The following is a 16,206-nucleotide window of genomic DNA, read 5'->3' as shown; positions in this document are numbered from 1 at the left end:
CAGATGTTAGCAGAGGAAGAAGTAGTAGTGCAGCATTCTTGGCTTCTTCCTTATCACCTTCGAAGTTGAAATAGGATTTTCTGAGTCCTTTATTGCATTTATATGTCTTCTCCTTTTCTATTTACTATAGAATTCCTATGGTCTTTTACAAGTAACTTCATCACCACCATGAAAGCACAGAAAGCATACATTTGAAATGATTGGCTGAAAAATGAAGCAACTCTGTTGCAATGTTATGTACTTCTCATTGTGTTGGATACAATCCTGGCCTCTGGGTGTGTTTCTTGGCACAGGAAACACACGTGACTCACCCAGAACCAAATATACATATGAAACTCAACTCACACTTGTCCATGATTCATTATATAAGGCAAACCTGCTATTTGTTTGTTGAGTCAGAATCTTTTCCTCGTCATACTGTGATTTAAAAAGTCATAAGGATGCCCTGTGCCATATAAATATTTTTGTATTTCCAGCTTGAAGAGGGAAGATGGAAGGGACCAAGTAAACTTCTAGACTCACATCATCCTGATGAGGAACTGTCTTTTTAACAGCATCCTGCTTTAACAGTTTCTTTGAGTAGGTAAGGAAGAACTACTGATTACATTTTTGATGTGAATATTTTTCTTGTTTGTTTGCCATGGTGGCGTAAACGTGTGAACAGATATAACTAATATATAGTAATCTAACTAATAAATAAATAAATAAAATGAAAAACATTTGAAACAATGTTCCATACCTATTGCTTAAAGAGCTAATACACAGCTGAAAATAATGTAAGGCATTTTGAGGTAGTATATAATGATTAGTAACTATGGCTGTCACATATTATTTCAGCTACGGTTTCTTCATATGGATTAATTCACTGAATAGGGCAAAAAATTAAACAGAGTCGGTCTCATTGTGTTCAGATTATTTTGAGTCGGTTCTAGCCTGGGGTTGGTAGAAAAGTAGACTGCCTGTGTCATACACTTGGCTCTCCTCAGCTGGGCATCAATGGACTGAGCGTGTCAAGGAGCTTTTTCTTTTTTCTTTCCAGACCTCTTGTGCCTTAGGTACTCCTCTTGCTGCATCTGCCTCCCACTTCCTCTCTCTTTCTTTGGGTATGTGTGTATCAGTGTCAGAGAGAGAGAGAGAGAGAGAGAGAGAGAGAGACTCTGACAATCAGGTTTAAAAGTTGCCTCTTTAAATGCTGCTGTATAGCAAGTGTGCAGGTAGATTTTTGCTGCAAAACAAGAGTCAAGACATAAGACTTGCTAGGCAACAGCACTGAAGGACAAGTCTGGTTCATAAACAAAGACTGCCTCGTTTTTCATAGGTGTAGGTAGGTAGGTAGGTAGGTAGGTAGGTAGGTAGGTAGGTAGGTAGGTAGGTAGGTAGGTAGGTAGGTAGGTAGGTAGGTAGGTAGGTAGGTAGGTAGGTAGGTAGATTGGCTGGCTGGCTGGCTGGCTGGCTGGCTGGCTGGCTGGTTAGTTGGTTGTGCTTTTCACATTATTGCTAAGCAACTCTACAGAAATTCGGCAAGGAGCAAGTGGCAACATTTTATCCTAACAGAAAGGCTTATCTGTGCCACATCGCAGATTTCTAAATATCGTGGCATCATATGATTAGTAAGGAATTATTCACCCTCCTGATTTTCTGTTCTTTCGGACAAATAAAAAAAGTGAAAATAATTTGATAATTTGACTGTTTAAATGTCTACAAACGTGTGAGGAGGTATAGGTGAATGGTGAATCCTTGGATTTGCTTCCAAATGATACATTTAAATTGGGAGGGAGTGCCCAGCTATTATTCTGGATCATCAGGCACTGTAGCAGTATAATTTCTCTGCCTACACCCTCTGCCTACAGTTCCTGCCCTTTGTCCCAGTTCCTTTGACTTTCCCTTTTAGTTTAATACAGAAGATGTGTTAATGGGACTTAGGTCCGTCTGTCCGTCCGTCTCGTCTCGTCTCGTCTCGTCTCGTCTCGTCTCGTCTCGTCTCGTCTCTCTATCTATCTATCTATCTATCTATCTATCTATCTATCTATCTATCTATCTATCTATCTATCTATCTATCTATCTATCTATCTATCTATCTATCTATCTATCTATCTATCTATCTATCTATCTATCTAATACCGCCAATCTGAGTAGTAAGACCATTCCAGGCAGTTTAGAAATTCCAACCCAGGACCAGCTGCCACCCACCCACCCACTCCTAGTCCGTTGAGGCGAAACCAAGAGCAGTCAACAAGCCAGTTAGCCAGTCGGACACCATATGTCCTATATTTCTTGACATGTCTTTCTAAATTTTGGAAAGGAGGGCTAGCCAAAAACTTTCTCTTCCCTGAGTTAAAGTCTCCCCTCTCCACCCCATAAAAATATGTGCACTAGGAGCAGGCACATATGCAAAATCACCCATTATGGTGGCACTTGAGGCTTCACATCCCACAAGAACCTCTTTTGCTCCCTTGTGATAAAAATACACTGACAAGAAAATTATATAAGTAACAATTTGTGATCTCCTCCCCCCCTCCCAACACCTAGACTGTGTTCTTGAAATTGGCTGCCTCACTCTGCTTCATGATAGGGGTGTTTGGTTAGAAATTAAAATCAAATCAAATCAAATAAGAATGTGTTTTGTTTTGTTTTGTTTTTTGAAAGGGGAGAGTAGAGGAAATAAGTCAAGGCACTGAGAAAGAAACAGGGACATCTAGAGAAAGAGGAATAAAAAGAAAGGAAATAAATGTGGTGAGGTACAGCAAGAAGGATAAAGAAAAGCAGAAATGGAATAGGTGTCGGTAGGAATGTATTGTTTCTCTAGGAGTTATGTTGCCTCACTTCCTCAAATGACATGTTAGGTTTCCTCTCCATGGATTCACAAGACTTGTGATGTCACCAGGCCTTGCCTTGTGACATCAGCGAGTCCTGCCTTGAGTCTCAGCTTTTGGATGCTGGGGGCAAAGGAACCTCCCACACCGACATCAACTGCCTAGTCAAGGATCATGGGAACTGCACCAGCCACTGGGGGAGATCACAGAGTCAATTTCTTACAGTCCTAAGTTTGGGGATACCTGACCGCCCCCCCCCGGTCCTCACTCCCTCATCAGCACAGCTCACCACCGACGCATGTTCTCTGCCTACATGTGTTCCTTCCTCCCTTCCTTAGATCGAGACAGCCTCCTGAAACATGCCGAGCATGGCGTGAAAACCGTCAGTGGTAGGTTTAAAAATTAATTGCCGAAGTCTACATATTTCTAGCTCTGTGAGATCATACCGTAAGATTAGAAGTTAATGATCCAAGGGAAAGTGATGAATCTAAGGAACAGGAGTGAAGATCTATGAATTATGTAGCTGTTTTAAATAAAGCTGGACTAAAACCAGCCTATTAACACTGTATTCACTTGCAGCCTGTAAAGATGCAGCTCTCAAAAGTTCACTGCTCCTGAGCTGGAAGGAATGTTATCCGTTGTGTGGTCGTCCAAACCTGTTTCTCATTCATTTCCAAACTCATCTTTTTCTCCCTACCCACCCCATTTGCGGCTGTCATCATTACCACCTCTTTTGTTCACCCAGTTAAAGCCTAGGAAGGTTGTTTCCGGGTATGGGGACTGAATGGGCCATCCCACATGGGCCAGCGGCCGAGTTACAACCCCAAGAAATTATATTGGCCAAACACAGTTCCCACTGCTGTGTTCAGTAAGCTGTAAACTAGAACAGTCTGGCTGCCTTGATGACGTAGGGAGGCTTCCCGATTTCCCCACATGATGTCAAGATGTCAAAGGACTTGCCAGTACAGCCCAGGCACACTCTTGCTTTTCTAATACAACATTGGAAGACAAAACAGCCACAGCTTGTGCATGATCAAGTAGCCACATGTGGCATTAAATCAATGGTACTTTCAGGGGAGATTTTTGCCCTTCTAGCTTCATTCCAGATTTTTTTTTCCTGGCCGGGCCATACTGTGCCCTAACTTTTGTAGAAACCAAATTGGAAATTTATGAGATTATTTCCCCATTTCTTTTCACTAAGCTGTCAACTTCTAATGGCAAATCTTCCACTCAGCAAACTACAAAGTGGAGACAATAAATATATTAAATAAAGAACAATGAATTTATTATAGATTATGCTTAGGAAAGGAACAAAGTATGACACTTCCTAGAACTCAAGATAGGTGGAGTGGAGGTTTAAAAATTTAAAAATGTAAAATAATTTTATTTATTTTAAAACATAGCTAGTGGTGAGGGATGATAGGAGTTGTAATCCATTACCACACAGAGGGCCACAAGTTGCCCACCCCTATACTACACAAACTGGTGCAAGCTTACTAAAGAGCAATTGTGCTGTTCTATGATTATTGCACCATTAAAGTTAAGCCGTTCAGCAGCCTGTTGGTGTGAAAGAAATGACAAAGGAAGTTAAAAGAACCACATCTACCTGTGGTGTTCCACATCGCTAAATGTGCAATATCCTGCTTTTAAAATGAATCTGTCATTAGAACAGGAACTAAGCTGAGAAAACAAGCAAGAGAGGACACCGGTCTGGGCCGATCGCAGAACTTTTACTTCACAGCCCGGTATGAATGGAGTAAGTTTAAATTCTATTTTGTCCTTCCTTTGCTTCCTCACCCACCTCCCCAGGACCAGCCCTATCATCAGGCAGAGTGAACTAGCTACCTAATTGTCATGAAGGGGCAGCATCGGGAAGAGACACTTGCGGGTCTTTCTAACAAGAGGGCAGCAAGCCACATAAGTAATGTCTTTAGGACTGGACAACTTCTGGCCCTGTGGCAACCTTCCTGGGTTGAAACACGGCCATCGCACCCCGTTCTTCAGGCAGCAACATTGCCTGGAAAAGTTACTCTTTTGGATCACAGCTCCCAGATTGCCCCACTCCAACAAAGGGGGTTTCTGCTGTTCAAAACAAATTAACTTCCCTAAACAATTATACTATGGAAAGAAGAAAAATATTTATTCATCGCACCAGTCATAGACCATGGCAAGCTAGAACAGTTACAATCTGTCAGACTAACATAAAATAACTGCAAAAATAGCTAAAATTAGGGTTCAATTATCTTTGAACCAATACTTTACTTGTGAGATAGATTAATCAGTTACAGGCGGTATCTGACTGTGGTTATATTAATATACATTGAAATTAGGAGTTTTATCAGATTACGTTCAGGCTTTTTCAGGACTCAGTAAGTGGTTTTAGTCCAGATTCCTTAAATGTCTTTGTGCATCTGGCCACCTTTATCATGAAGAGGGCGGCATTTTGGATCATATATTGGTTTGTTCCTAGTCCCTTTCATCTTCTACTTCTCAAACCTTCCTTCTCTTTAGTAAAGGATCGAGACAACATTCTCTGATATCTGTATATAACTGACGGATGAGAATGTAATGAGTTAGATCTTCCGCAGCTGGTGCCCCACAGATGCACCATTTGTCTTATGCAAGAGTGAATACAAAGTGGTTCCTCGATTTATTAACCCTAATTAGTTTGCCTCAAAAGCTTGCCAAAGAAAGTGTGGATGGCCACCAGCACTGTCTCCTTTCCGTTCTCTTAGGGTTTTCAGGGCTGGTGGAAACACCATGAGGCTGATGCTGAGGGAATTCATCTTTTCATTTGTTTTTGTTTCTTTCAGGAGATAAACGAGGACGAGGACTCTACTGATATCGGGATGTTTCACTACTTGGTCCTGTGGTTCGTCATCTGCTTTTTCTGGTGGAAATGGAGAAAAGGAGAAAACCTAGATGATACCAACCTTGGAGGGAAATACGTGTTCATCACTGGCTGTGACTCCGGCTTTGGAAACCTGGCCGCTAGGACTTTGCATAAGAGAGGTTTCCATGTCATCGCCGCCTGCCTCACAGAAAACGGAGCCGCAGAACTAGAAGCAGAGGCTTCCAAGAAGCTCCAGACTGTGCTGCTGGATGTGACAGACTCAGAGAACATCAAGGCGGTGACAGAAAAAATTAAAAAAGAAGTAGGAGAAAAAGGTAAGTAACACAACAGCTGGATTCTTCTGGCGACCTAGCAAACACCAGAGATTCAGGGCCATGCCTTGAGAAGGCTTCTGCACCTCTAAGACAGGGCTGGGCCATCTCAAGGGCCATTTTTCAGATCTGCCAAGAGCCTGTGGCCACCTTTTGCCCACCCCTGCTTGAAGAGGACAGAGGCTGCAAGGGGAATCTCCTTGGGGTCCCAGACCCCTTTTCAGAGGCATTTCCCTTCTCTCTCAGCACACACTCTCTATGGGGGTAAGAAAATGCTTTGATTTTCATTTGTTTTCTTCTGCTTTCTCCCTCTTGGGATTCTAATTAACCCTATCATTTGGGATTCGGTCATCTTGGTGAATGGCATGCAAGATTTAAGACACCAGTGCTCTTTATTGGATCAATGATGTATAATCTGGACAGTGTGTAATTTACGCACATCGCCATCTTTGCAGCAGAAGGAGCTTTTCTAGATCTTATTCAAAGACTGTCCCCTTCATCTCTGACAACTGGCCATGGGAGGTGTAGTCCAACACGGCTGGCCAGAGCCTCCAGGCCTCATCTACCTCTATTGGTTTGCCAGCACCATCCACACACTGGAACCAGTCCAGTCATTTTCCTTTGCCACTCCATCACTGCCACATCCTTTAAAAAGCACAGGAAGAACAGACCACAGAGCGGTTCTCTTGCTTGAGCTAGGCCTTCCAGCTGGATGCTTCTACAGCTAGTCTTGTGACAAAGCCGCACCATCATCACCTGTGTTCTTTCAAAACTGTAAGTAAGAACACAGTTTTAAAAGAAGGCAAGAGAAGTACATTCAGGGAGCTCAGGAGGAACTAATAAACATCATCTGTTACTAATAATTCATTCCTTTCCCTAATAACAAAGGCATAACTAAATTACATTATGACTGTATCTTAATGAGGAACAACATTGCCTCTTTTTGCCAAATCACAGCAATGGGAGGGAGTCCAGGATTCTTCCTTATTCCCTTTGTCCCTAGTGACCAGAATCTTTCAGAATCTCTTCTTTAAGCTGCTAAACTTACTTCTATCCAAGTTTTCCTTACATACTCTCCCCTTGTGAGCTGTAATAAATGTTTGTGCTGTCAATGTATTCCAACACTAGTTTTCAAATGAGATCTCTTGCCTCAGTCTACTTATTGCTCTCTCCAAGATGCATTTGAGTGTTCTAATTTCTTGAACAATTTTTTTCAAAGATTTTCAAAGGTTCTGAGGAGGTAAAAAATTGTTCTCTCAGGTATAGCATCCTAGGAGATGTTAAGAATCAATGTATGCTATCTTGTAAGTTTCGAGTCCAGTGCAGCCTTTTCTCTCTCTGGACTATTTTTAGGATAGAGGTGCTTTTCTAATCAGTAGAGAAAGAGATACTGTAATTAGATTATCATATGATCACTCTTGACCTTTTGAGAACTTGAAAGTTCTTGAGCTAAAGCAGTACTGAGCATGAAATGTTAGTATAGTCTATCACACTCTTACCGTTTAGACTGGTGGTTCCCAGTCTTGGATCCTCAGGTGTTCTTGGACTAAAACTCCCAGAGGTCTTCCTCACTAGCTGTGCTGGCCAGGATTTCTGGGAGTTGTAGTCCAAGAACATCTGGGAAGCCAAGGTTGAGAACCACTGATTTAGACTGACAAATGTGTATAAGCTTGAATCTGGGACTTACTGAATAGATGTAAATGGGGTTTGAAAATATTGCCAGAAAAAGAGATCCCAACTTTGTTAACCAAGTCCTTAGAGTTCCTAATACAAAAATAGTTCAAATCTTGGGATGTAATTTCTCTTCCATTTTATAATTGTTAATGTCTTATTCTGGCATCCACATCATGTGCAAGCAAATTTAGAGGATCAGTATATAGTTTGAGAACAAGAGAGAACATTGATTGGACTGCCACTGTTAAAATACAGAGGGGAAATTAACTAATTCATTAATCAATTTATCAAATATTTTTATCCCACCTTTCTCCTTTAAAAGGACCCAAGTTAATGATTTTTACTTATCAAATAGTTAAGTAATTCTAGATATTTCAACCTTTGTTTTAATTCATGGACACAACATCTGAATGTGACTTAAGGGTCTGGTCACACAGCCAAAATACTGGGGTTTGACCTGTGTTAAGAACTGCGCCAAGTTTCACATTCACACAATGAATTCCCCCCTCCCCTGCCTGTTTCATTTCCTTAGAAAGCAAGTTAAAATAAATGGCCATCAGAGGGCCATTTATTTTAGCACACTGTTTTCTTAATCAATTTGACCTTAACAACCAGTTTTAAAAGGGAGCTTCTCCATGTGTACCCTATTTAAGACCACCAGGTGGAGCTGTAATGAGCTTTTTTTCCCTCTTGTGGAAAAAGTAATCAGTACATTAATAGAAGAAGTAGGGAGGCAAAAAAAAAAGCCCAAAAACCAAATGACTTGATTCAGCATCCTAGTGTTAAGCTCTTCTCTGAAATGTGTAATTACTGATGCCCCTTGTCACTGTGTTGGGTGTTCCTTGCCCTCATGTCACATCATGGCAGCTACTAATGGAATGGGGGATTGAGAAAAGTCCAAAACAGGAAGCCTGCACGCATAGTTCATTGTACTAGATGTTACGGAATGTGAGGAGAGATCTCATAAGGCAGCTGTTATTTTGAGCAACTGTTCTCTCTCCATTATGACTGTATGCATTTTAAACAGGGCTAGAAAAAGGAGGCAGAAAAAAATGGACAGTCCCAGTCCTTGACTGATGGGCTGAAAAAACTCTCCATTCAAAGGCACTCCTGATTTTGAAGTGTGGCAGTTCTCCTAATGCTGCTAGATTTGGTCTTGTATTTTAATTGTTGCAGAGCTATGGTGATGTTTTATATCACATTTATGCCATCAAGGGGTCTGAAAGACAGGAAGCGAATTAAAGTATTGCTTTAATCATGATGAAGTGAGCCGTAATTAGTGTCTGTGAAACAGCCCTCATGGGCTAATTGCCCTATGTGAAGTGTTTGCATCACCTCATATTACAATAGGTTTCATCAGTGGCAATTTAAGGTATCCAGCAGTGAGTTGTAAACTGATTAAATGTCAAGTGATCCAGTCATTTCTGGCTCATGCAGGGTGAGGAGAGGACTCTTGGAGGGCATCTAGTCCAAACTTCTGACAGAAGCACAGGATGGAGCCATAGCAGCAGGGCTCATGAAATGTTACTTTTTAGATTACAGCACCCAGAAACCCCCATACCAACATGGCCACCATCCATAGTAGTTGGTGCCTCCTGAGGATATGACTCCAAAATATGACTTTTCCCAATTCTGCATCACAGTAGTGGCAAAGGAGCAACCGCTCTCTGCTTATAGCCCTCTAGTGCAGTGGTTCCCAACCTTGGGTCCCCAGAGATTTTTGGACTGCAACTCCCAGAAGCCCTTGGCTGCACAGCTAGTGGAGGGGGCTTCTGGGAGTTGCAGTCCAAGAACATCTGGAGACCCAAGGTTTGGAACCAATGCTCTAGAGAGTGAGTCTGCCTTTTGCCTTGAAATGCATCTCTCACTTTAAAGTGTGTTGCTTATACTGTATATGGCTCCATAGTGCTTAAATCTCTCTATTTAGTGTCTCTTTGAATGTTTAGGCAAAATCAGTTTCTCACAATGTCCTAGGGCTGGCTCCAGGTCCATGGACCAAGAAAGAACAAGTCCATTCTTCTGTGCTACAACCTTGTGAATATTTGGAGACCACTGTGATACCTTCTTTTAATCTTGCCCTCCTCTGATATGAACATAACCCAGTCTTTTGACTGTTCCTTGCACTACTTAATTCCCAGACCCTGCACTCTCTTAGTCAACATCCTTTGGATACAATCCAGTTTGCCAACAGCCTTATTAAGTTCTTCCCAAGTGCTCAGAGTTAACAAATAACACAATTATATGAGGTTAGTCAATCAGTATTTCTGGGTTCCTGTTGTTATGGCCTTTCCTGTCCATGGGTTATGTTGTTTTCCTTTTGAAAAAAAAAATAAGTATTGGTTTCAAATTGTTGAAAGCCTTCTGCTTCCATATGCCTCATTCCCGGGGATAACCAATCATTGTGTGCTTTCAATTGTCTCTCTTCACAGGTCTGTGGGGCTTGATCAACAATGCCGGAATCATGGGAGCATCCGCGCCAACTGACTGGCTGAATATTCAGCACTATAGAGCCCCAATTGAAGTCAATTTGATTGGCCTCATAAACGTCACCATAAACATGCTTCCACTGGTGAAGAAAGCCAAAGGAAGGATAATAAATGTAACTAGTGTCGGTGGGGTCGTACCCCTGTGCTCTGGTGGTTACTGTCCATCCAAATATGGAGCAGAAGCATTCACTGATAGCTTAAGGTAAAATGATCCTTAATGAATTGGATTGGTTGACTGAAATACATGACTTGTGACTCAAGAACCATAAGAGTTACAAGTGGACCTACTTGTAACTGCAGGATCTACTCCCCTACTACTGCCATAGTAGCCAGAATAGACAGCCAAACTTAGACATTGGTCTTGCATTGACATATTTGTAGTTATATTGTCTTTTGCTTATTTGACTTGGCTTTTTGTAGTATATGTCAGTACTTGAAGCTCTGCATTTAATTTTGTTTTATTTATATGGTTTGATGCTATAACAATAAAAGTGTGTGTACTCCCCCTTCCCCTAAAACCTTGAGACCTGCCAGCTGGAACCAGGTCCAGAAGGGCAGCTCAGGAAGGCAGCCAGAATTTGCAACAAGGTCCCAGTGGGCACACGCTCAACCCAGGAGGTTGCTTCCAGTTCCAGAACTGCTCAAACACAGGAGCCTTTTGCACATCTACTCCTGTGCACTCTTAATTTCAGCAGCATAACCGAAGAGGAAAACAAGCCTTTTCTTCTCCTTGTTTTAAAATATTGAGAATCCAAATCCAGCAGGTCTCAATCTGCCTCAATCCCCCCAACCCCAGATATAGCTAAGGCATTCATATAAATTTAATTGTACTCAGATTTAAAGATGAGCAATAGGTTGTATGAGGACATTATCCAGACCACTTATTTCCCACAGTGGCAAAGACTACTTAATTCTCCTCTTGAGCATACCTTTGTAAAGACATTGCTGGGTAGCTCAGTAGTTTAGTTGGGAGTTTGATTCCCCCACTGGGCCTCCTTGACTTGATGGTCCCGAGGATCCCTTCCGGCTCTGCAGTTCTAAGGTTATTATTTTTATTGTAAAGGTTTTATATGGTCTTTGTGTATGTGTATGCACACACATTTTCAAATTTCACTTTTATCCTTCATTTGTCAAAGGAGGTTTAAGTATTCATCAGTCCACTTATGTAAAACCTTTATAGCCTGCTCTCTATCACAGGATCTCAGGGATATATTTCCCCATTATTTTCTTACAGTAGCACTACGTGATGATTGGACAATGTGTTGGGGGGGGCAGTCAGCTTCAAGGCTGAATGGAATTTTGAAGCTTGCTCCTTAGTCCCGAGACAGGAGTGGGCAATGTGAAGTCTAGGGAGCTGCATGTAGCACCCTTGTAGGCCTGGGGTGCCCACTGAGGTGCCACATGCAGCTCCCCCAAATTCTCAAGATTATGAAAAAAAACACTTGCTGCTGTGAACGTGTTCTTATGCATTCCAGAGATATCATGGGGTAGGTGGGTGGGTGTCAATTGTGCCATGTTTTGAAGTGCCTCCCGTATCATTGCCACTCAGAACCCCTACTTTTAACTAATTTTCTCTTAATTACAAACCCTTGTCCTAGGACAATACTCTAAGGACTACCAATGCACCAGGTCTTTATAAGACATGGACACCATAGTGCTTTTGGTCTAAAATCCCACTCCAAGTAGGTTCTTGAAATAACTCACATAAACCCTGTTGACTGTTTGCAGGCAGGACATGAAGCCCTTTGGAGTGAAGGTGTCTTGCATTGAACCTGGGCTTTTCAAAACGGCGCTCTCCGACAGAATCAAGGTCGTAAAAGAAAAAATAGAGATTTGGAACAATCTCTCTCCGGAAATCCAAAGGCAGTATGGTGAAAACTATTTAAGGGAAGGTAAGCCGTGAATTGGCATGTTTCCTACTGGTTGATGAAGGTCCTCAAAGAATACCGGACTAGGCAGAGTTTGGGATGCCTTTTCAAATCTGGTGTAGGAATGAATTTCTACCTATCTTTGAAGTGTGTCTCAAAAAGAGGAAAGAATTTAAACAATAATCAAACACAACTCATTGAAATTCGGTTTGTTGCCATGAATTCCTTTCTCCATCAACTTTGCCAATGAAAACACTGCAGTTCATTGGGGCTGAAAGAGCGGTAGCTGGAAATGGGCATGAACCAGGAAAATGATGAATCTGCACCCCTGGACCCTGGAAAAAACAAACCGGGTTGTGCCTGGGGGAAAAGGAACCCAATGCCTCCACCCCTTCTGCTGCCGCCCTGCCCCCTTTTCACCACCCCTGTTGTGGCTCTGCCTAGCCATGCCACCTCCTCCAACTCCTCCTCTTTTTCTTCTACTGCAGCCATTTTCAGAGAGAGTGCTGTTTCTGCGCATGTGCTGGCCTATCAGCTGATAGGCGTGTGCATGCGCAGAGACCGCAGGCCCAGCTCCTGGAAGGGTAGCTGGGCTGCAGTCTCCAAAGATGGCGGTGCAGGAGGAAGAAAAGGAGGAGGTGGCAGGACCAGGGAGGGAGGTGCCAGGGGCAACCGGTAGGGGGTTAGGGGGATCTGTTTTGCCAAAGCATGAAGTGGAAAAAAGTTTGGCGCTTCATTTCATTTCAGCAAAACGGCTTGCATGAATCGAACTGCAAACCAGCCTGGTTTGTGGGGTTTTTGGTTCGTGCCCTCGCTAGTGGTGGCGTTTGGCATACACAGCAGTCGTCGCCCCTGTGAACACTCCAGGCCCCAACAACCTGATAGAGATGGAAAGGATGGAAATGTGAATGTGGGGGTGGGGGGGCACGGGGGGACCTGTGTACTGCTTACCTCCAGGCTCACAGGATCAGTGTTCTTTAGGAAAATGAACTTTCTTCCTTTATACCAACAGAACCTTTGGGGAAAAATAGTAAATGAATGGGTGAACTCCCCAGACCTTGGTTTACTAAAATAAGGGAACCACTGGGTGTTATTGTTTGATCAGTCAATTTGAATATAAAGTAAACAATCAAGACATATTGAATTCAGAGTACTTAAAGCCTACCGCTGTGTATTTATACCTGCCCCTGATTTCATTTTGCCTCAGATGCCATAAAGAAAGAAAGGCTGGTTAAGTTGTGTCAGAACACGGAGCTTTCGCTAGTTGTGGAGTGTATGGAGCATGCTTTGATGAGCAAAGATCCGCAGACCCGGTACAGCGCAGGCCTGGATGCAAAGATGCTTTGGATACCTCTCTCATTGATGCCGTCGTTTGTGCAGGACTACGTACTTATGAAGAACAAAGTTAAGCTTGTTGATCCAAATGCATGTTAATTTCTGCATGTATTTCTGCAGCTGGTAGGCTTCAGGTAGGAATGGAATGTGCCTAGCCCACTGCTTCTCTAGCCACAAGCGGTACTCTCCAATTCACGTTGGAAAAACTAGGCATGCTCAGAAAGTGAGGAGACAATAAACCCGGTGTTCAGAGGTAAGCAAGCAGCCTTCAGAGTAATCATGTCTTGTTTGTTTTTAAAGTTACTTGCCACAGTACCTGAGTACAGTGATGCCTCGCAAGACGAAATTAATTCGTTCTGCGAGCCATGTCGTATTGCGAAAATTTCATCTTGTGAAGTGCGGTACTAATGGTTGTGCGATTCAAAACAAACCAAAAAAAGAAAAAAAATCATCTTGTGAAGCATGGCCATAGAAAAATTCATCTTGCGAGTCACAAAAAAAATCGCAAAATGCTTTCATCTTGTGAGTTTTTTTGTTGCGTGAGGCATTTGTCTTGCGAGGCATCACTGTACTGAAAGCAGATTTGGATAAAAGGGCTACATTTTGGAAAAAAATTTAAGCTGCGAAAAAGGAATGAAGGAGGATGACATTCGGATAAGCTAAGGTCAATTGATTAGTGAAACATTGATCAGATATTGGCACACACTGTTCAGAGAGCAGACAAGTATTCAATGGCATCAAAAGATTAGAAGGGTAACAAAGCACAAATGAAACTGTGGTCTTTATTAATAGACTCCAGAATTTCACAGAGCCTCCCAAGAGTTTCTTGGAGGACCATGCTAAATTCCACAGAGCACGGGTTCCCAACCTTGGGTCCCCAGATGTTCTTGGACTACAACTCCCAGCAATCCTGGCCAACAGAATTAGTAGTGAAGACTTCTGAGAGTCTTAATCCAAGAACCTCAGGAGACTCAAGGTAGGAAGCCACTGCCATGGAGGCTTTTCCTTTTTCCTCTCACCCCAGCACGTGTAAGATTGGTATCGGGTACCCTGGTTCCCACACCTTTAGACGTTTCTAACCCCTTAGCCTGCATATATGCTGGGGCATGTAGCGCCAGAATCTTTATCAAGCAACCTTCTGCACCAAACGCCTCTGAGCCTATAGTACAGAGTTTCTTTCTTGCACATGGAGAATGAAACCTAGGCAAGAAAGCCTCGTTGGTGGGGGTGACTGCTGCCTAAGGCAAGGCATGGCCTGCCGTGGGATGTCAGGCAGCCCTTCCACAGCGAGGAAGGATATCCTCAGAGCTGGCCAGTTTAACCCTTTGCCTCTTGCTAAATGCACTTTGCAACACAGTGCCAGCTACCTCTACGGTCCTCATATTTCAGAAGCAGGGCATACATTTGCAGCAACAGCACAAAAAGAATGAAGCTTGAACAGGGCATGAACATGCAGCTGTTTCCCTACCAAAGCCTGATGTTCTGTTATTTTGTACATGTGCACATTATAAATGTGACTGCAGTGGCAATGCTCTGGATGGTTTGCAGAAGGTCCCAAATCTAAATCTTGGAGGGGTCCGTCTGGGAAGGTTCATCCTTACGTGAGAACCTGGAGTGTCAACGTTGGTCAGAATGGACAATAATGAGCCACAAGGTTTGATCAAGTGGGAAGCAGTTGTGATAGTGCACAGATTCACTTTAACAGCAGCAGCAGCAGCAACAACAACAACAGTTTCTGGAAGAAATCCTCTTGGTTTGTAGGTATCTTCTAGTTGTGGGCCACAACAAGCAATTATATTCTAGCCAGGTCTCTTAAAATAAAACAAAACAACAAAACAACAACAACAACACACTCCCTAATAGAGATGGGGATGAACTGCCAAAATAGTGGTTCGTTGTGGGTCGTGGGTTGTCAAGGTTGACAACCCACGACCCACAAATTTCCCCAGGAATTTCCAACAAACCACAAATCGGTTTGTCAGTCGGTCGGCTTTTTTTTTTTTAGACAGTGTGTGGCTGCCTAAAAAGAAGGCTGAGCTCAATCACCCAGTTAGTCACAGGAGGGGGAGACTGCTGGAGCAGGAATGCCATTTTCTTGATCATCCTTCCTCTCTGCGCTTAGGAAGCAGGATGCTAGCCTGGGCTAAGTGGTCACTCAGAGAAGGCAACAACTCTCTGGGCATTATAAGAAGCAAAACTCTGTTTGCTCCAGAGAGGGGTGAACTTGGCTCTTGCTACCTTTACTCCTGCCACTGGTATTTCATGGCGCAGGAAAAGGAGGCTGCTATCTCTGCAGAGATAGGCTGGACAGTTATGGAACATTTAATCACCACCAATAAATCGGAAGCCATCCGGCCATATCGGATGATGGGTCATTGACCGGCGGTCCAAATAGTACAAGTACATTTATTATACAACAGTGCTATCACACTGTAACAATATGATAATATAATAATCACTTTTATTATGCAATAACTGGAAGGGTGTGCCAGGAGAGGATGGTGGCGTGAAACAGCTCCTTGCAATACGTCATCAATTGTCTGTCACATCCAAATAAACAGCTTGCCTGTTTCACTTTTTGGGGGGCTACAGCTCTCAGAATCAGCCAGTCCGGCTACATTCCAAGCTCTGCTTTTGACTTGCTATTAACCACAACTTGGAAAAGTTCCTTTAAAAAAAAAAAAGTCCTAGCCGTGCTGGATGCTGTAGCCCAAAACCTGAAAGATTTCCAGCTCTACTCTTATTTCCACTAGTTCACCAGAAGTCAATTGTTTTATAAGTGATAAGCAGTAGTAGAGATTCCAGTGTTTTGGTTTACCTTTCCAGGGAACAAAAAATATAATAGCTTTGGGGTCAAATACAATC

At 42.8% G+C, this 16,206-nt stretch overlaps 2 protein-coding genes across 4 annotated transcripts in view; one reads left to right on the top strand and one right to left on the bottom strand.

Moving 5' to 3' along the window:
- The window catches only part of ABCB11 (ATP binding cassette subfamily B member 11), a 121,813-nt gene that overhangs the window by 82,393 nt on the left and 23,214 nt on the right, over nucleotides 1-16,206 (bottom strand). The gene's annotated exons all lie outside the window — the stretch shown is intronic.
- LOC110076872 (dehydrogenase/reductase SDR family member 9) lies at nucleotides 463-14,665 on the top strand. Of its 3 annotated transcripts, XM_020789402.3 has the most exons (6): nucleotides 463-583; nucleotides 4,481-4,569; nucleotides 5,627-5,981; nucleotides 10,082-10,340; nucleotides 11,867-12,030; nucleotides 13,214-14,665. In XM_020789402.3, exons 2-6 carry the CDS (start codon nucleotides 4,561-4,563, stop codon nucleotides 13,438-13,440), a joined length of 1,014 nt encoding a protein of 337 aa, XP_020645061.2. In that variant the 5' UTR covers nucleotides 463-583; nucleotides 4,481-4,560; the 3' UTR covers nucleotides 13,441-14,665. The 3 variants fall into 3 exon arrangements, with proteins under 3 accessions (XP_020645061.2, XP_020645066.2, XP_072837833.2); XM_020789407.3 differs by lacking the exon at nucleotides 4,481-4,569 and having other exon boundaries at nucleotides 504-583; nucleotides 13,214-13,783; XM_072981732.2 differs by lacking the exon at nucleotides 463-583 and having other exon boundaries at nucleotides 4,478-4,558; nucleotides 13,214-13,783.

The sequence above is a fragment of the Pogona vitticeps genome, chromosome 1 (genome assembly GCF_051106095.1).
Source record: "Pogona vitticeps strain Pit_001003342236 chromosome 1, PviZW2.1, whole genome shotgun sequence".
Taxonomy (NCBI): Eukaryota; Metazoa; Chordata; class Lepidosauria; order Squamata; family Agamidae; genus Pogona; species Pogona vitticeps.
The sequence above is the reverse complement of the archived record's forward strand: the minus strand, read 5'-3'. Positions and strand labels throughout refer to the sequence as shown.

What these genes read in the sequence shown, in the direction of transcription:
- LOC110076872 (XM_020789402.3), top strand. An exon ending in GCATTCACTGATAGCTTAAG is followed by an intron (nt 10,341 to 11,866) that starts GTAAAATGATCC and finishes GACTGTTTGCAG; the next exon opens with GCAGGACATGAAGCCCTTTG. An exon ending in TGAAAACTATTTAAGGGAAG is followed by an intron (nt 12,031 to 13,213) that starts GTAAGCCGTGAA and finishes ATTTTGCCTCAG; the next exon opens with ATGCCATAAAGAAAGAAAGG.